This window comes from Buceros rhinoceros, unplaced genomic scaffold (assembly GCF_000710305.1).
Source record: "Buceros rhinoceros silvestris isolate BGI_N320 unplaced genomic scaffold, ASM71030v1 scaffold11298, whole genome shotgun sequence".
Lineage (NCBI taxonomy): Eukaryota > Metazoa > Chordata > Aves > Bucerotiformes > Bucerotidae > Buceros > Buceros rhinoceros.
Window position 1 is genome coordinate 24,185 of NW_010426346.1, and position 20,037 is coordinate 44,221.

A 20,037-nucleotide genomic window follows, 5' to 3' on the forward strand; every position below is an offset into this window, starting at 1 on the left:
CTTCAATTGCAATTAATATTTTTTTCTAATGCAGTGAAAATTTAAGTCAGTTTCATTGACCTAATTGTTCTTCCTTTCACATCGATGTATTGAGATTACTTTATGATGCTCAGAGAGGACTGTAGAAGAGCAGGTGCAATGAAGCTCGAGTGAATCACGCTCACTTATGCATTCCCTGACAATGTGGTTAAATCTGCAGGAGGGTAGCGCAGAGGCTTTTTTCAGCATCAGTGGGAAGTGTAATTTTCAGTCATGGGATAATAGTAGGAAGAACATTAGCTTCATGGGACTAAATTTCTCTTTCCATGAGGACATTTTTATGCTCTCTTCTGATGAGTTAGAAGAAATTCAGCTGAAGTTGAAGTTAAGAGAATACTTAAGTATTGACTATGAAGTCAAGAGGTGACTGAAGTGGTGTGATAACTGCCTACCCACAGATTAATCATGGGTCTATAAAAAGAAACCACCTCTATAAGCATAAAATTCAGCTTTAAAGGATGTTGGGATCCATTGAAATAACAGTACTGATGATAGCAGTAGGACTTAAAATTTATAAAAGCATACTAAAAGGAAGAAATGCTTTCAGTTAACTTGCACACCTCCACACATATCATTATTTGTGTTGTTGTTCTGTTAGTTTTAAAATAAAGCAACACATTAAAAATCATACATATAAGACAAATACATACTAAGTATAAAATCTAAAAGTAGTATTTGGATATATTAATATTTCAGATTATTTGATGGCAAAACTGGAGTAATCTGAAACTATTCTGAAACTTTGGATAGTCAATGTAGAGTTCATGAAAGTTATATAATCTAAGCAGAATTACAGTAAATAAAAAAGTAGCGGGGCTCTTTCAGGATGGAAGTGATATGATATTCACACTGCACATTAAGATATCAGTATATCAATGGTACTAGAAGAGATAGTCTGAATTCTGAAGAACCATGTTAGTAAGGCAGACAGAGGACTGAGTGCAAGGGTAGTGGCGAATCTGAAAGTGGCAAATAGCGTTGCTGACTGAGCTTGCTCTGGGAGATAAGCATAGGGACAGCTGTTAGCTGTGCATACTTTCGTAAGTAGAAGGGAGACGTGCACATGGCTAGGGATTGCAAAGGTGGATAAATTATACTATATTATAGGTAGAGAATGTTTTAAGGACCTATTGAAGAAGCAAAAATCTGGTTAATTATTAGGTTTAGAGTGGATAATACAGATTTAAAGGTGCATTTAAGGCACCTTAAGAAGAAAGTGAGATGGTGTGACAGCAGTCGTTGGAAACTTGGCTTTAATAAAGAAGTAAAACATCCACATTTTGGGGATTTAACTCACTAGACTTCATGGAATTACCAGGATTTTGGATACATGAAAAGTATAAAAGAGTTACCAAACGTGTGGTTAGCAACAGGGCAAGCACCAGCTAGAGCTTGAATTTCCACAGTAACGCTAGTTATGACTTTAAGGCAGAACCACCAGAACTGTGCAGAGATTCTTTGTTAACTGAACCGTGGGCAGAGATGCTTGAGCTTGGTCTCTGGGAACAGGGATGTCTGCACAGACTATTTGGGGGATTATCAACCAAGTCTCAGAGGTAGTATAGCTGTAGTAAAATATACTGCTGTATCCAGGCTAATTAGCAATTATCTTTCATGTAGCAAGTAAACTGTTCTTGGATGCTTTTATGTTCAGTTGTAACTACTAATGCATTTGTAAAGGGGCTTATTTAAGTTAATGTCTTCTATTTCACAATTCTCTTTCAGAACCTGCAAAGCCAGAAGGACTTAAATTCTTCAATGTTTCCTCATATTCTTTTTCACTGTATTGGAGACTACCATATGGACATGTAGACAGATTTCATGTGGATCTTATTCCTGATCATGGTTCTGTTGTTATCCTAGATCTTGGAGTTAGGGAGTATCAAGTATGTGCTTTTATTACAGGATTTGCATGGCCAGCTTTTTCTTATGCACTGTGTTGATGAGGAATTCAAGCTTGCCTCCTTAGCTATTTAATGCAAATATGAATATGAAAGTATTCATGAAAATTTGGTGAGAGCAAATTTCAGCATCCAGAGTTTGTTATCTAACAATAAGTAGAGAATTTAGTTTTTTTCAAAGTCTGCTAGAAGGATACAGCAAGTTATCCAAGGGTTCATGAATAGTTTAACAAAGGAAGGGCAGAGCTATTGAGTAATACGGACTCATTAATTGTGTACTTGCCAGGAAGACCTGTGCTTAAATCATTAATGCAGGCAACGTTTCACTGCTAAGCCATCAAAAAGACAAAGGAGCACTTTTTGATTCTGCTGTCTGGAATATACAGTATTAACAGAAATAATGGATGTTCTAGTTGTTTTGCTTTTGGTTTTTATTGGAACTGCAAACATACAGGTAATGTACATAAATGCTTGCTAAAGAGTTGTTAATTATGGTATAGCTTAAGGGTCAGAAATTTGTTAAGTTTTTCAGACTGCTTTTGTGTTTATTCTTTCAAAAAGAAATTCCATAATGCTTAATTTTTACTTTGATAATGATGATGATACAAAAAAACATCTATAGATACACTGATAGGTGAATCTGTGATAAAATTGTTAATTTTGTTCTTTAATATTGAATGTTATACAAATCCTATGGAGTGTAGTTAAATAAGATGGCATAAATACTGTACTGTAGCTAACAGATGTAAACTACTATTTATTACTGTTGAAAATAATGTTGTATTTCTAATACTTGAACTTTTGGGCTTTGGATTTGTTCTTTTTTTCATTTTCATGATTCTTGGTAAAAGACTTAAATAAATCTATGTCCTATTTCAGGCTGATTTTTCTAATGCTATTCCTGGAACAACATACAATGTCACAGTTTCTGCAGTTTCTTCTTCAATATACAGTTCACCTGCAAGTAAAACAGTGACAACAAATGTGACAAGTGAGTTAATAACGACTGATGAAATTTTGTTGATTATTTTTGACTATGCTTTTTCATATTTACTACATGCACAGTAGCATCTGAGAAATTATAATCAGTTTTGAACAGTCATTAGGATTTGTAATCTTTAACCACAAACAAACACACTGAATCTGAGGTGCTCTATGAGAGCATGAGAGTTTCTCTGTCAGATATTTTTAAGCAGCAGCTCTGAATGTGAGTTGTAGTTGTAGTCATCCATTAGCTTGGCTATTTAAAATAAACAAATGAACAATAACAACAAACTAAACAAAAAAAAGGGGGGAAAAAGCATAAAGGAGAACAATTTATAAGCTTTTGAAAAATTTGCTATTGTGTCATGTAGTAATATCCATCACCGAATTAATATGTATAGTGGTAAACTTTGGAGACATTTAAAAAAAGAAGTATCCATATCAGACATGTTTTTTAGAAGAGTGCAGTTTGGTTTTGAATGTTTTTAGGGAGAGGAACTGAAATTAAGCATGCTAGAATATCTCAAATTTAAAATGGGCATTAAATTCTTTTTTGTCCATGAAGTTCTTGAGCATTACATTTTTTACATTCTTACAGAGGAATGTTCCTTTTGTTCCAAATTTTATTTAATCATTTCTGTAATAGGACTCTAGCCAGAAAAAAAAAAAAAGCTTTTTATTGAACAGTACATTAGTTTTCAGTAGTTGTACTGGTTTACGCTGGAAGATGATTTAGTTTCTTTATAGAACTGTGAAGATGTCTCCATTATCTGGAAACTTAATTAAAACCTGTTTTCTCTATGTTTGTGTATACTTACAATTACTTATTTATTTCCTTATTTTTTAGATCCTGGCCCCCCTGTGTTCCTTGCAGGTGAAAGAGTGGGCTCTGCCGGGATTCTGCTGTCTTGGAATACGCCACTGCATCCAAATGGAAGAATTCTCTCCTATATTGTTAAATATAAAGAGGTCTGCCCATGGATGCAAACAGCTTACACACAGGTCACAACAAAGCCAGATAGTTTGGAAGTTCTTCTTACCAGTCTTAACCCTGGAACAACTTATGAAATTATGGTAAATGCTTTACAAATACTTTTTAGTATTTTGAATTCTGATTTATTGTAAACCGTGTGAGTTTATGGTAGGTGCATATAGTGTTTTATGAAGGGCCTTGCTAATTACTGTTGCCATATAACAAAATATATTAGCCAGGTATTTGTTTATGATAGTTATTTTTAAATCTATTTAAATAATTTCCAACCAAAATTGTGCTAAAACATAGTTTCTTCTATTGATATTCTTATTGACGTATGGCATTATGTAGTAGAAAGTAAAAAGCAAAGGGTAAAATTTTCAAAAATGTCTAAATCCTTCTTCATTTTCATTAAGATTTAATCTTTCAAATCACTGGTGCCCTTTGGATATTACACTTAGATTTCTAAATCATCTCAGCCAGATCCAGAAAAGCACATAGGTATATACTTCTTTCTTTGATTTTAAACTTAATTAATATAAGAAGGGGTTTTCTTGCCTGAATATCTGTTTAGATATAGCCTGCACTCCTTAGCCTGGTTTACCTAGGACTGGGAATTATACCTAGTGTTATCTCCCGAAATAAAAAAATGTCATCCTTTCCCTTTCCACAGATTTTGTTCCCTAGATATTCACGGTGAATATCTGTTGCCCAAATCAGTACATGGATTTCATGCTTCTGTATATGGTATCTGTTTACATTGAGATTAAGCACTCCTGATCCATCTATGAACTTTTCAGTAATAAATGACTTCATATGGACAGAAACAAACTGCTATATTTGCTAAGGAGTTCTTTGCTTGATTTAGTCTTTCATAAGAACCTTGGAAAGGTGCCTCTTTTCAGTGTCAAGAATGCAATGAAATAATGTGTTTGATTTGCTTCATTTCATATCGTGTAAGTTCACAGAGTGCAAAGCTATAAAAAAATATTCAAGTTGACCAGACCTGCAACAGGACTGTGCAGTGATTCTTCGTAAAGATGGGGGGTGCGTGAGAAAGCAAAATTCTAGTTGTGCCTGCCATTGTGGGAAAATTGCTCACTGTGAATCTAGTTGTGATGACCATGCTGATAAAAGCCAGTATATCCACAGCTGCAGAAATGTTTAACCTTTGATCTTCTGCCTCCAGTCATCTGTTAAAAAAAAACCCAAACCCCCAAAAAACCACTCAAAGTTCAGCTACTGTTTGAGAAAAGTATTAACACTTCAGCTCTAAGCAGATTAATCTCCTCAGACAAGTGAAATTATTAAGAAAATTCAATTCGCAATTCCGAGTACCTCAGTAACACTTGTGTGGGGTTCACTGTTAAAGGTTTAGCAAATTCCATTCTTGCTCCATATATGAATCTTCCCTAGGAAAACTGTAGGACAGTTTAAATTTGTTTTACTTCACAATAACTTGCCTTTTGTTGATACACAATCCTTCCCATTGCTGGTGCCTGAAACACTGATCTTAGAGCAGAATTGGACTTAGGAAAGTGTCTTTTGACACAACAACCTCTGCCTAGCAGGGACCACACGTCTTTTCTCATGAATGAATAAAAGTCTATTGGCAAGCTAAGGGTTGTTACGTTACCTACTTCTTTGGTGTGGCCCTGACCGCCTGACCCACAAGCAATCTCACAGATTCAGTAATGGCTCAGGTGGTAACACTTTTTCTACCTCACAGATGTGGTCAAAAAGAAACATTACGTGTTTTCCTTCTCTTGAGCAATTTCTTGTGGTTCTTTGCTTGTTTTTTTGAATCTGTTCTGTCATTTAAAAGCAGCTCTTGATTTTTGCATAGGTGAAAATTCTTTATTGTTTTAGGGTACCTGGCTTAGGCCACAGGCCTGTTGTGAAATTCTTTCTGATAAATACTGTGACCATACAGTGCACAGAGCTTATACGCTTTGCATATGAGTTTCTAATCTGTTTATAACAGCCCACTCTTAATTTCTTTATATCTGATTGAAAAAATTTTAAAGAAATGATAATTTGTGAAATGTTGGAAAGCTCTGGATAATTTTGAACATCTGATCTTTGATAATTTTGTAAAAATATGCATTCATGATGTTTTTCTAAACTTAAATAATTTATGGCAACATACTTCAAAGCATAAAAATTAATACTGCTTCCAAATGTGAACTGCAGCTACTTGAACTTTAGATAGTACTTTGTTACCTGCATAGTAAGCTTGTCTATTTTAAATGCTTCCGAGATTTTTCTATAATGTTTCTTCGTGGCAGTGACCTCTAGAAGCTGACAGTGCACTGTGTAAGCATTTATTTTATCTTAAAGCTAATCGGTGAGTGTAGCTGGCACCTTTATAGTGCAAAATTTTTGCGTGTATGTCATAGTAACTTTGAGTTCTGTTGAAACTAAACATATGAAATAGGAGTGTCCATGTCAGTCTTAATGCTAGTTTTCCTTTCTGGACCCTTTCTACGACACTTACTTTGAGATGACATAATAAAAATTAACTGTTCAGGTGAGGACATACCTTTAGATTTATATAATGTAATTTTAGTACTGTTTGCCTGTCAACCCCCTGAAGATCTCCAGATAATTTCCTCAGTTATTGCAAGTACTGTAGAATTTCTCAATGCTTAAGGATGTTCCAAGTAATTCTGTCTGTGGCAGAGAAGTAGGTAGAGTTGGCTGGAGTCATGAGATATGCGTGTATGGGGAGATGGAGTTTGTTATGGCTTAAGAAGGAGCTGGCCAGCAACACAGGTTCTCCTTCACCAAGCAGAGCATGCACTGCATTGGGAAGTGGTCGCAAGCATGTGTCCCTCTATATCCTAGATTAAGTCTTCCGTGTTACCTAGTATCTCTCTGCTTCACTTTGTCTGGCATGGCTTAGTGCTTTTGTTTAAATAGCTTTACAGTCTTCTGAAAGAGGCACAGTTTAGTACTGATTAGAAGTGATTAGAACAGTTTGCCTTTCTGACCTGCTGGCTCCTTCTACTCTCTTTGCCCTTCCTTATCCCCTGCATGCTGTCCGTCACATCTGTGATCCACACAGCTTTGCACATCTGCCCCTTGTCACCCTGCTTTCCCCAGTCTGCATTGTTGGTGTTCTCAGTGCCTCTGTCATACCTTTGTTACCTGACACTGGCAGGAGGGAATGACTCTGCCAACTTTAACCTTGCTGGAGAGCTTTTTGCTTTGCTTCTTTCACGCACCTCTCACCATCGCTGCTGCAATTTTGCTCATGTTTCATCTTTTGTTGTCTCTGGCACTTCTTTTCAAAATAAAGAAGTGAGACTTTGTTCCTTTTTGTAAGTACTGCATGCCATGGCCCGTCACTAAGGCGAACTGTCAGTAAGGCCTGTATCGCAGAGGAAGTAGCATAATTTTTGCGTTTATCTCTGTGAATTCTACTGGTCTCAATGTACTGCCCTTCTACAGGAAGACTCTGCTATCATCATTAGCATTGAGGCATATCTGCCATAAAGTGCATCCACAGTTCCCTTACCTATTGTCTTTCTGCCAAAAGAAATGCTTTCCGTGAGTTTCTGCTCTGAGGGAGGTTGACCTGCTACTGCTGTCCTTCAGGAATTCAAGAAATAAAAAGAGAATCTGTTTTCCTTTCTTATCTTTTAAGTTATAATATGAGTAAAATAGGAATGGAGAAGTTGATATAAGTGTATTGTGGTAAGGAAAAGAAGTGTTACTGATGTTGTTCTTGCTGTTGACTTTAGCATAAAATAGGGACTCAGCAGATTTGAAGTGTGGATATTCACACATACTTTTCTCAGTTTCTTGCACTATTTCACAATTTTTCCATTTTATTTTTTCACATTGAAATGTTGAGTATAAATTAAACAAAACAGCTGTAGAAGTTCATTGTATATTTATAGTTTAAAAGCTAGAAGGTGAATCCCTTTGTATCCTTAAGTTTGCATAATCCTTGAAACTATATATACTATAAATCCTTTAATGTGGCTTTTTTTTCCCCCCCATAGGTTGCTGCTGAGAACAGTGCTGGTGTTGGAGTGTTTAGCAATCCCTTTCTTTTTCAGACCGCAGAAAGTGGTAATTTTAGTAAAGCTGCTAATTATATCAATTAAACCTGCTCTAATTTGTTCAAATAAAGTGTCCGTGGCACATTTTGTACTTGAACAAATTCTAATGCATTTAGAACAAAATCCTAATTATTTTTTTATTCTCTCACTCAGTGGAAAAGGTACGTTTTGTCCTATTTGCTAATAACATCATTTAAGGTGTGCATATATGGGTGTTTCTTACATGCAAAGTCCGTTTCTGTTGGTGTTTTCCTATGCCAGTTTCTAGGTAGGCCGCTTCCAGAAAGCGAGGTCACAGGAAAGCAGAGCTACCTATCAAGTGGACCCATGTGCCTGCAGTGATTCTAGGAGACAGACTTTGTTGTGGGATCAGCTGTGACATTGCCTGCGTTGCCTGCTTATGTCAAGCTGTATTTGTTCAGTGCTGGAGACAAGTCCCTTCTCTAAGAAGCCCAGCACTGAATGTATTTTACTAAGTTTTAACTTCTTAATTCTGAAGGGAAGGAAAAAAAGGAAAAAAGAAAAAAAAAGGTGGACATTTGGAAGATTAAAAAATTATAATTATAGTCTGAAGTTGCATAATCTATTAATTTAGTGTTTGTAGTCTTGCTCATGTTCCAGGAGCAGTGGTGCCTTGGCTGAAGAGCTGGCACCAGGCCAGTTATGCTAGGGTGAACCAGTCTCAGTGAAATATGGAATTTATGCTGCCATGGTGGTGACCATCCCTCTGGGTTTATGTTGGTTTCTGTAGCTGTTCAAGATCCAGAGCGCCACATCTCAGTTAGGGGCAGGAAATCATCACTCTGCATGAGATGTCTGAGATAATGCAATGACTTATGAAACCAAGTATGAGAAGTGGTAGTAAACTTGCCAGGTGGAGCTATGCAAAATCATTATTCTTTACTACTCTTTGTATGTTACTGCTGGTAGGAAACTATATTTCCATGAGCTTTATTTACTGATGTTTGACAGAAAACAACACTTAGCCTTTCTTCATATGGGAAATTAGCTTTTTAGCTTTTGATGCATTTCTGCTTAACTTTTTATTAAAACTAAAATGCCTTATTGTAACGTAACTGGAAGACTTCTTCAAATTCCAGGTGAAAGTTATGTGTCACTGATACTGCACTTTAACCTTCTCTGCCTTTTTTTTTTTTAACTCTTGCTTTGATGGTTAAAGAAACCCCAACATCTTGATCAACCTGAAAAGATGCAGTTTAATACAGGAAAGTTAGTCAGAAGATATAAATAATTAAATGTAAAGTCTGTAGTCTGGGAGAAGCGAGTCCTACAGGTGAAAGGCCTGCAAAAGATTCAGCAGGGCCTAAACAAAACCTGATTCTGAAGCTTGGAGGAGCTGTCCCAATTCACCTGTGGAAGATCTGTAACGTGGACAGCTAGATATTTTTAAGGCAGCATAACCCTTTTATCCGTACCACTAAGGCTAGCTATTGCAGGAACTGCTGCTGCTTGGTGTCCTGCAGAGAGGACTGAAAGAGCCACAGTGCTGTACTTCACAGAAAAGTTCAGACAGCATGTAAAATCTCGTTTAGATGCTGCATCCCATTCTTCTGTGCCGTGATTAATACAGATGCCCTGACAAAATGCCCCAGAAACTGTCACTGATACACAGAGCATAATTTCTTCAGTAACAGTGAATATTCAGATTCAATTCAGCTATGTAAAGCTACCAAAAATCGATAACCAGCTGAAAAGATGATACAGGTAAAGTGAGATATAACACCCAGTGCTGTCATATGCTCTTAAACAAACAAAAATAGGCAAAAAATTGCTACTTCTGACATAGTATAAGAGTTGCTTCTAGGAAGAATATTTTCAAGTCGACTGAACCAATTACTGTGTTATTATGAGACTGCCCAGGGAAGTGGTTGAGTCACCAACCCTGAAGGCATTTAAAAGACATGTAGATATGGTGCTTAGGGACGTGCTTTAGTGATGACCTGGCAGTATGGGGGTGAATGGTTGGACTCGATGATCTTAAAAGTCTTTTCCAATCAAAACAATTCTGTTATTCTGTGCAATAATTATATTTCTCTCTTTAACTAAATTGTAAAAGAACTGGTTGCATATCAGCTACTTTACATGTGTTAGCGAATGGTTGTTATTTATTTGCTTTATGGTTTGTAAGCTAGAAATGTCACTGTTTTCTTCGTGCTGGGAAGAAAATTATGTCTCACTGCTTTTGTTTGTATTCTTTTCAAGCTCCAGGTAAAGTAGTGAATCTCACAGTTGAAGCCTTAAATTATTCAGCTGTAAATCTGATCTGGTTTCTCCCTCGGCAACCCAATGGAAAGATAACTAGTTTCAAGATTAGTGTGAAACATGCAAGAAGTGGAATTGTAGTAAAAGATGTCTTGGTTAAAGTAGAGAACCTTCTGTCTGGGAGGTTACCAGAATGTAATGTAAGTGCTATAAACCTTTTGGATTAGAAATAGACTAAAGCTACAGAATATAGTTTTAAATTTGACTTTTGAGACATAAAAAGTCGAAGGCTGTTTTTTCTGTGCAATGCCAAATACTTTACAAACATAAGCCCAAGGCCTAAGGATACAATGGTTGTAAAAAACCTTTTTTTTTTTTCAAAATAGTTTAAACGGAATACTTTTCCTTGAAAAGCTTAGTTTAATCAAAGTAAAAATGTTAAAGATGGTTCAATTTGGCATCCTTTCAATGGAAAATAATGAAATAGATAATTTTCAAACTTTAGGTTTTTCTTTTATACATCATTCAGTTAGAAAATGCAAGAATTGGTGGGGTTTTTTTGGTTAGTGCAGACATATAGTAATGTTTATATCTTATTTTTATAAGTAGGATGATAATGCTTTTTATATTTTAAATGTGTGCTTTATTCTGTGTATCATATTTCTACATTAGTTAAATAATTTTTATATCAAAATAAAAAGATCCCACCCACCCGAGTGCTTTTTAAAAAAAATTTTGTAGTCTGAGTTGTTCTTAAAATAAACATTCGTTGAAAAGCTTCTGTATTATGACAATTCATTGGTTTCAGACCTGTTACCAGTGTATACTTTTCAGGATTTCTTGAAGAAAATTATCTTTTCCAATTTTTATTCTCCTTTTCTTCTTTATCCTGAGTGGAGTGTTGTGATTATGTGGATGTTGAGTTGCCTAACTTTTTTTTTTTTTTTTTGGAGGGGTGGATGCTACACTTAGTACTTTGATGAAAAGTGCAGTACTAAATGACAAAAATTATCAGAACTTTGATTTCAGGTTTTGTTTGGAAGGTCATCTTAGGCACTGTAAAGGTTCCCAACATCAGGCTGATTTAATTCAGGACTGAGAGGGGACACTGCCACTTACGAGTCATAGGCATTGGTTACCATAATGTCTAGCAGTTTTTCAGATGTGTCTCCTGACAGTATGGGTTAGGGACCCCCTGTCTGGTCTTATCGATGATGTATGGATATATGTATACTATATATGTATATAAACATACATACGTATAACATACATGTGATACAGAATGGCCTCACTAGGGGACGTTTCTTTTTAAGAGACTGCATGCTGAAAATTGAATCTAGGAATAATTAATGAAGACTAGAGAGTTGCTTCTGTACAGTCAGGTTTGAGGTCTTTGAGGAGAAGGCAAGAAACTGTAATACTGTCACTAACAGGACATACTAGCAATGTCAGGTAATGAAATGATAACCTAAATTTGGAGATTGAAGTGTAAAAAGAAAAACCAATCCGAAGGTGGTCTACCTTTTTTGGTCTACATATATTTACAACCATAGGTTATAGATGCAGCTTATTATATTTCATATTTTGTCTTTACAGGATAACAGTGAATCATTTTTGTGGAGTACTACCACTTCTTCAAGTACTTTTGGCAAATCCACAATTCCTTCATGGACTACAGTTACTCCAAGTACAGAGGCACCGAGTCAAATGAGTTCTGTTTGGAATGAACCAATTAGTTTTGTTATAACTAACCTCAGGCCATATACCACCTATCTTTTTGAAGTCTCTGCAGTTACCACTGAAGCAGGCTACATTGACAGTGCGATTGTCCGGACACCAGAATCAGGTATATATTGCTTTCAAATAGATAGCAAGTTCTCCGATTTATGTGGAAACTTCAAAATATCAATTTGAAGTTGTTGCAAGATGCTTCAGTCTCAATCTGGCTTTATGACCCTTTTATTTACATGATTACTTGTTTTTACCTGCTGGAATCAACTGAAAGTTATCTATCTAATAATACACAGTGAGTGGGAGTTCAGTTATTATTAAAAGTCAAAGATACCAAAGTATGCTCAGGACAGATAAAATTTTATGAAAAACTGAGGATAGAACTGAGGAAGAACTATAGTTAATGGCACCATGGAAGGAGAATTAAAAATATGGATGAAGGGAAAAGGTGCCAGGCATAGTATTCAAAAAGTGTATATGCAATACAAGTGTAGCAATGCACTTAAAGCTTCTTTGCCTTTGTGGAAATGTAAGCCATGTCCCATGGCTCCTCAGTCTAGATCTAGTGCAGAAAGTTGTTCAGTGCTGAAGAAATCACTAGGAAAGCAGATTTTGGATTTCCTGCAATGCACTGAGAAGTTAGAACCAGAAACCAAAGTTTTCCAGGAACAGGAGTTTTATAATGGCTTAAGTAGTGGGCAACATTATTAATAGGGTCGTACCAAATCCCCCGTTCTGTTAATTAAGATTAATGAAGTTTTGGGTGGTTTCTGTTCTAATGATCTCAGAGCTAATAATCAGTTTGTTTTTCACCACGTTAACATCTGAGGATATGTGCACTGGTAATAAGAACACCCTGGAAAGTGATAGAAAGTTTATGCAATGGCATGTACTTGTGCCAAAATACATAGAAAGGTGTCGGCTGTTTGAAAGATAAGATCTTAAGTCTTTGCATACTGGCTGCCTCTACAGCCAGGATTCATCCATTGAAGCATGGTTTGGGAAAAGGGAGGTTGGCTTACTGGTTCCATGTGGGTGGATGTGTAGCGTGCACAAGGCCACAGGCACAAGTCATCCCTCATAGCCCGAGCCTCAGTTAAGTTCTTCTTAGCAGCACACTGGTACACCCAAGTTTCTGGATCCACCTCTATTACATCTTCATCTTATGAGCATTCAGGTGCTTGTTAAGAACTACTATGAGCAGTTCAAATGCTCCCCCGTGAGGCCCACATGCCTGTGTGCCAAGGACCTTGTTTGGAGGCTGGCTATAGAGCTGGTGGGTGATTTGTTAGGAAGGCATTATGAGTGTTGGTGTATTTTTCTAGCAGAAATTAGAACTATGAAAATATGCTACTCTCTCTCTGGGAAACTTAGCAGCCGGAACCCAGCTGCAGTATTATCGTGTGGGAAATTATATCTCTACTAGCCTTGTTTGATTAGCTCTAACCAAAACATTCACCACGTGGGATATAACCCCTCTTAACCAATTATAGTGCTTTAAGAGATGCATGCTGTCTGGGTAACAGAGTCACTATCCAATCACCATGTAGCTAGTCGAGTGGACAAGAGTCTATAAATTGGGATGTACTGTAAACAATAAACGGGTCTCGCTACACACCATACTGGCGTATGAGTGATTCGTCTTGCTCCAGCGAAGAGCCCCGTGGGTCGCGACATTGAGTTAGTAGACATTTTGCCTCATTATTTTTATTTTCTTACCTTTCATTTCCTTCAGTGGGAAGCATTTTTTTGCATGCTAAAGTTTGTATTTATCTATATATAGCCTATATAATAAGACTCTGATTTAGGTATGTTGCTTTGCAATTATTGTAACAGGTTCCCTCTCCAGTATCAAGCACCATCATCCTGTCTCTCTGTAATTACTGAAATCTACTTCCTTTCTCCAGGTGTCTTGGTTCTTACAAGAATCTCTTCAGTGTCACACTAGTCACCCCCTCCAAGTTACCAGTTTCTCGTATGGCCCAAACCTCACATTTCGGTCCTCCACTGGAGTGTCTGAGATGAGACTTGAGGGAGAGGAATTGATAGATTATAGTTTGTGGTAGTAGGTGGTAGGATGGAAAGTGCATTTATTTCAAATATCACTTACCTGCTCACACAGGAGCATGACACAAAGTTGTTGTCACACCCATTTCGCCACACAGAAGAAGGTGATATATGTCCCTACTGTATAGCTTATTGATGTTCATTTTATGATTATGAAAATTCTGTCCCCTCCAACCAAAATTTTCTGAGCCATGCTGAAACTCTCCTGTGTTCCCGAGAAAGATATTTTTCTTTCTTCAAAGTTTGAAGAAGAAGCTACTTCTTGAAAGTATTTTGAAATGCTTCGTTAGAAATGTTTTTTTGAAACTCAGCTTGTAAATATTTCTTTTGCTGGGATGGCTTTCCAGGGGAGGATACTTCCACAAAGCAAATGATTTTTAAACCTTGAAAGAAAAAAGTGGACTCCTAAGATGATACTTGAGAATTATGTGCAATTATAGGTGATGCAATTTGTGTAACTAAGAATGATTAAGTAATCACTACTGATGAATCTATAGCATACCTTTTAGGAATGAAGGTTTTTGATTTCTATCATTGGTACATTAGATTTACAAAAGCAAATAGTAAATCTTTTAAAAAGTAATATATTTGTTAACTTGCATATTCATTTATGGGATCAGTCTATATCTCCATATTGGCTTAAATTTCACACATGACCTGATTTTTGTAGAAATTTGTGTTAAGCAGTTCCCAAGTTTACTTGTGTATGCAGCATTTTTGAAAGTCAGGTTTGTTTTTACTCCACATGGATGTAAAAAATTCCACTTCCTTTAATTGTCTTTACATTCAGATTTTAATGTCAATAGTGATCTCTCATTAACTTAGCAGTGCAATAGTGTGTACTTTAGAAAGGACAGGGATCAGATTCCACTATCACGTGAGTATTGAACTAATTTGATTTATGCAAATAGTTTCACGAAAATAGAAAATTACTCAAGTATGCATTGTTTTTGCAGCCTTAATTGTTTTGATAGTAATGTTTATCATTAGTGCTGTCACCTCATTGTGAAGTATATGAAAAAAGAACCTATTCAAGGCAGAAAAACATACCCAATGTGAGCTCTGTATTGCTGAGTCTCACAGTCATGTTTGCGCATCTTCTGTGTGTAATCTATATCATGATGAAGTCTGTGCTGAACTTGGTAGAATCCCTGCCACCTTTGTCTTCTAAGGGTTTGTTTACTGCCAGCTCTCTTGATAACTTTTGTGAACATTACCTTAAAGAAATGAAATAAGACATGTAATGAGAAAAGCTTTCAGTGTAGCATCCTTTCAGAATATCTAATGTTTATGTTTAAAATGAATTCTCTGATATGTGTTTCTTGGAAATCCTAATGTAAATTATTTTATGTTCAAAGACTTTTTCCAATGTTGTTTAAGTTCCAGAAGATCCACCACAAAATTTTGCCAAAAGCAATATAACTGCAAAGTCTTTCTTAGTGATGTGGGACCCACCAGCAATAGTAACTGGAAAGTTTAGTTACAGAGTTGAGCTGTATGGACCATCTGGTAAGTTTGAACTAATGTTTTTATTTCTTTTTCTTTTTTGTGATCATTTCCTTACACTGGTATTCTTAATGTTCCTAACGATCAAGAATGAATATTTGAAAGCAGTGCTATGTATTCTTTTAACTGTGAGATGTTTTAGCAGTTTTTAGATTACTTTTAAGGGGAAGTAATCCATCATGAGGAAGAGTATGCAATTAAATTCACAGTAGATATTCTTAAAAAGTGGAGGAAACCACTTTCCTTACTCTTTCAGAGAGATGGCAGATTAAGCTCACAGCTGAATGAGGATGCTTATATACCCAAAATAATTCTGTATCTTATCTTCACTCTTTTTCTGTTAAAGATTTCTGGAGGATTTTCATTCCTTCGTAGTATACAACCAACTGTATGAGTCTATTTTGATGGTTTTGTGGTTTTTTTTTAAACTCAGACATGTATATATATATGAATTATATAACCACCTGTAGTTAAATAAGAAGTTAATGGGCTGTATACTGGTGTTTTTATCGGTCCACACAGGAAAAACAATAGAAATTAATCTATAAACAAAACATCCCTTCCTCTTAAAAGCCATACCTTCTTGAGGTGGCTTTTATATTCATTTGGTTGGTTTTTCCCCAGACATCCAGAATTATTTTCAATGAAGTTGATGCCAAATCAGCTTTTTCATAAACAACTTGTTTTTCATCGTTCATCATCCTGGAAAGCAGCTGTGGGCTGTTTTTATTTTTGAGCTAGAATAACTTCATTTTTCATTCCAGGTCATATTCTGGATAACAGCACAAAAGATTATAAGTTTGTATTTAGTAACCTCGTGCCGTTTACAACATACGACGTGTACGTCAGTGCTGAGACAAGTGCTGGGGTGGGGCCAAAGACTAACCTTACAGTTTTCACTCCTGCAGATGGTAAGTAAGTGTAGAAAGGTGAAGCAAGTGATAGCTTCACCTTTTTTTTCCCTTCAGAGCCTTTTAGGTGCTTTGCAAAGGAAAGAATAGGTTTGTTATAAGAGTGTTTTAAGAGGGGGATAAAAAGCTGATGAAAGAAATGAGCTGAAAATTTAATGTCAGCTTATTTCTTTATTTTTGTCCAGTTCATGCACTGTCACTAAATTTACTGGCTATTCAGAAGCTTTCAGAGATTGTGAGAGAAACAGTTTCTGCCTGAATGAAACTAGTTATTTTTTGATATGGTAATTGAGTTGCAGGTCACCCCCTTATCCCTTAGATGGCAGCAAGGGGAAAAGAAAGAACTGTGCAGATTTCCCCACGGCTGGTTTGTTCAGCCCCGATGTTTCTTATTCAACCTCTCATCTGACTAATTTTCACCAAATCCAAGACCTCTTACTTGTCTCTAATGGAGCCACTTTTACCAGAGACCGTAGCTCTGAGGCAGACTCAACATCTAGAACTTGTTCTGGGGCAGTCAAGTGGTTGGTTCTGCCCCTGAGCCATCTACTCTATTGTTTGGGAGTTTCGGCTTCCAATAGTCAACTCACCGGTTGAGAGTCCTTTGCTATGTAGAAAATGCCATTTTATTTTACATATGTGTAAGATTGCACAGGATTATTGGTCTGCAACTGAGGATGTAACCAGAAAAAATAGAGAATCTGTGTGTAACAGGGAGGCAGTTTCGAGATAGTTATTTCTGTGTTATGTTTGTGCCACACAGCACAAATTTAGAAAATATCTCAATCAGTGATTGCTGCAGCACTTGCTGTCAAGGTGTAACGGCAGAAGGAACACCTATTCTTATTTATCATATTCTTTCCTGAAGTATCTGCTTTAGTCAGCTCTCAGAGATAATTTCCAGAGATGGCCTGCTCAGTACAGCCATGCTCATCTTCTGTCAAAACTCACTGTCAGAAGCCAAAGGGGATTTTTCATGGTTTGTTTGTTTGGGGTTTTTTTTAAGACTGATGTGTCATTTTAATGCCAAATCTTCAAATCTTCATTATGCAAGTAATTTCAAGTTTGTATTTTTCCAAAGTATATTAGGAAAGAAACATTTTTCATATCAAGCTGAATCTCATTTTATTGAATATAAATGTATCTTTTCTCTGGCAGTCCTACGTAAAGTACAGTGTCTTTAACTACAGCATAGCTAAAGAAGAAATTGAACCAAAACCTGTTACAAAAGGGAAATGGACAAGATGTATCACATAAATTTTTTTCAGCTTTTTACTTCATTCTTGTATGTTTTGATGAATTTAGAATTAAGCTTTCATTTTCAATATACTTAACATTCCATATAGGAACCTAACGAAGGTCTGCTTGCTTCCAGTGCACTGACTTCACTAGAGCTATACTGATTTACACCATTTTAGGATCTGACCATATTCCTACATATGTCATATATGTCAAAAAAGTCTGTGCATGTTTTTGGAACTGTGACTTGTTTGCTAAGAAAACATGTGAAGTAACTCTCTACCTGCACAGGAGCAACTCAAAAGATAAGGACGTGAAATTTGATTAAATTCTATTGTATATTGCATGCGGTGCTGAAACAGCTTGTGATAATGACAGATGTTTAATTAAAACAAGTTTCTTCTTGAATATTTAGTTCCAGGTGCTGTATTAGATTTACATCTGACAGAAGTGGAAGCCACGTATATAAAAATTGTTTGGAGGAAGCCACAGCAACCAAATGGAATCATTACCCAATACAGAGTTAAAGTACATGTGCATGAAACAGAGGTGATTCTGGAAAACACTATCCTTCAAGGAAGAAATAAGGTATTCAGGGGTTTTTTAAATGTGTATTTCTTTGCTATATTAAATATGCTATATTAAATTTGCTTTTCTGCCTTATCTGATAGGTACAAATAGAATTAGCCACCACAGATGTGTTGTCAGTGCTTTTAAAGGTCCTCACCCTACTCTCTGTCTGGGTTTTAAAAAATTCCAATCATGATGATGCCACAACATGAAACCAATAAATAATTCTGACGGAATGGTACAGACTGTCTTAGCTACTGAAGGCAGGAAGCCATATCCTACAGTCTTACCCTTTCTAGCCCTTGAGTTCTTTGCAGCACAGGGTGACCTAACAGTAAGTACAAATTTAGGTGCCTAGATTGATACACAGCCACTCAGGCAAACTCGTAAAATATGTGGGTATGAATCCTATGAAGAAGTGAATTCAACAGAAATCTCCCAAGGCTGTTTAAGTGCTCTGTTTGTGAGGCACATACCCCCAGACTTTCTGCCTCCCATTTGTATCCTTGAATTTACGTGTCTGGTACTACATGCTGAATGCCGTGCTGTGAGTGAATACTAGGGATATCTGTGCACATCTATGGGATCAAATATCTTTAGGGGACTTATGCTGCAGGTCTGTCTAGCTTCTGGATTTTGGGTGCTGATGTGCTCTACAAGCTTAGATGAGGCAGCTCTGAGCATGCAGCACAGAACTGTAGAACCCTAGCAAACACTCAGCTCAGGAATGGGTGCTTTCAGAGGAGGAGCTTTTTTGGTCTGGATTTTGAACATAGGTGCCCAAAGTTTGCATAATTCCTTTTTTTTTTTTTTTTTTTTAGACAATGGCATCTTTCTCTGAATCTGACACAGGATCTAAGTTTTTGATATAGAGCTCAATAAAGGAGTTTGCTTTCAAGTTTAATTGTATACATTAAATAGAGCCCTGGAGACAGACATTAAATAGGGACTAAGGGGAGAAAAGTGAGGATAAGGATCCGTTCATTAAACTGGGCAAGCGTCCTTAGAAAATGAAAGTATGTTACTCTGTAATTAAAGATTATATCATAGTACAGACTCAGAGAAAAAAAAGAAAATTACCTGCACAGACATGTTTTAATGATGGGATTTCCTAATTTTTAAGTTCTTAGTGTAGCATCGTTGCTGCTTTATTATAATTTATTGAAATAATTTTCTAATTAAAAAACAAAACAAACCATAATAAGCATTACTTTCTTTAGAACCCCATTGACCCATGCTTAGAGCATCTGCAGGATTTGAACTGTCAGATCCACAGTGCTAACGGCACACAATGACGCCCCCTAGTTAAAGCAGTAAAAAGCTGCTTTTCCCTCTTTCCACCCAGGGTCTGTAGGGAGAGAGCTAATGTGTAGTAGTTACATCACTGTAAAAGCATCTCATTCTGGCAGTGAAATGGGCTATATGTGTGAGTGGGGAGGGTTCACAGATGACAGCAGAACAATTTAGAGACACTAGAGTCCTGGATTCGGTCCCAGATTCTGAAGAGGCATGATGATCTAGTGCTTACACACCATTTTGTACCTATGTTTTAGCCTCTCTCTCTTTTCTCTTCTGCTTTTATTTTTCCTCTCTGTGTAGTTCTTGCTCCCTTTCTGTCTACTGCCATCCCTTTCCAACATTTGATTTTGGCCCTTTCTGTCCTGTGAACCCCTTTATCACTTGCCTCCCTTTCACTCTCCCTTTTCACATATGTACTCACTCATTTTCCCTCTCCCCTTTATTTCATTAACTTCTGTTTTTCTCCCTCTCTCCTTATTCCCTCTCAGCGATCTAGTATCAACCTGTTATCCACTTTCCTCAGA

The 20,037-nt window shown here is 36.6% G+C and overlaps 1 protein-coding gene across 1 annotated transcript in view; it reads left to right on the forward strand.

Annotated features, from left to right (window-relative positions):
- PTPRQ (protein tyrosine phosphatase, receptor type, Q) overlaps positions 1-20,037 on the forward strand; it is a gene marked incomplete at its 3' end in the record, with an annotated part of 85,503 nt that overhangs the window by 22,940 nt on the left and 42,526 nt on the right. Inside the window, exons 15-23 of the mRNA XM_010141470.1 lie at positions 1,765-1,925; positions 2,820-2,931; positions 3,772-3,998; positions 7,908-7,977; positions 10,191-10,390; positions 11,787-12,036; positions 15,369-15,497; positions 16,259-16,405; positions 18,060-18,232. Of these exons, the coding sequence (XP_010139772.1) occupies positions 1,765-1,925; positions 2,820-2,931; positions 3,772-3,998; positions 7,908-7,977; positions 10,191-10,390; positions 11,787-12,036; positions 15,369-15,497; positions 16,259-16,405; positions 18,060-18,232 (1,469 nt within the window). The remainder of the gene's footprint in view (positions 1-1,764; positions 1,926-2,819; positions 2,932-3,771; positions 3,999-7,907; positions 7,978-10,190; positions 10,391-11,786; positions 12,037-15,368; positions 15,498-16,258; positions 16,406-18,059; positions 18,233-20,037) is intronic.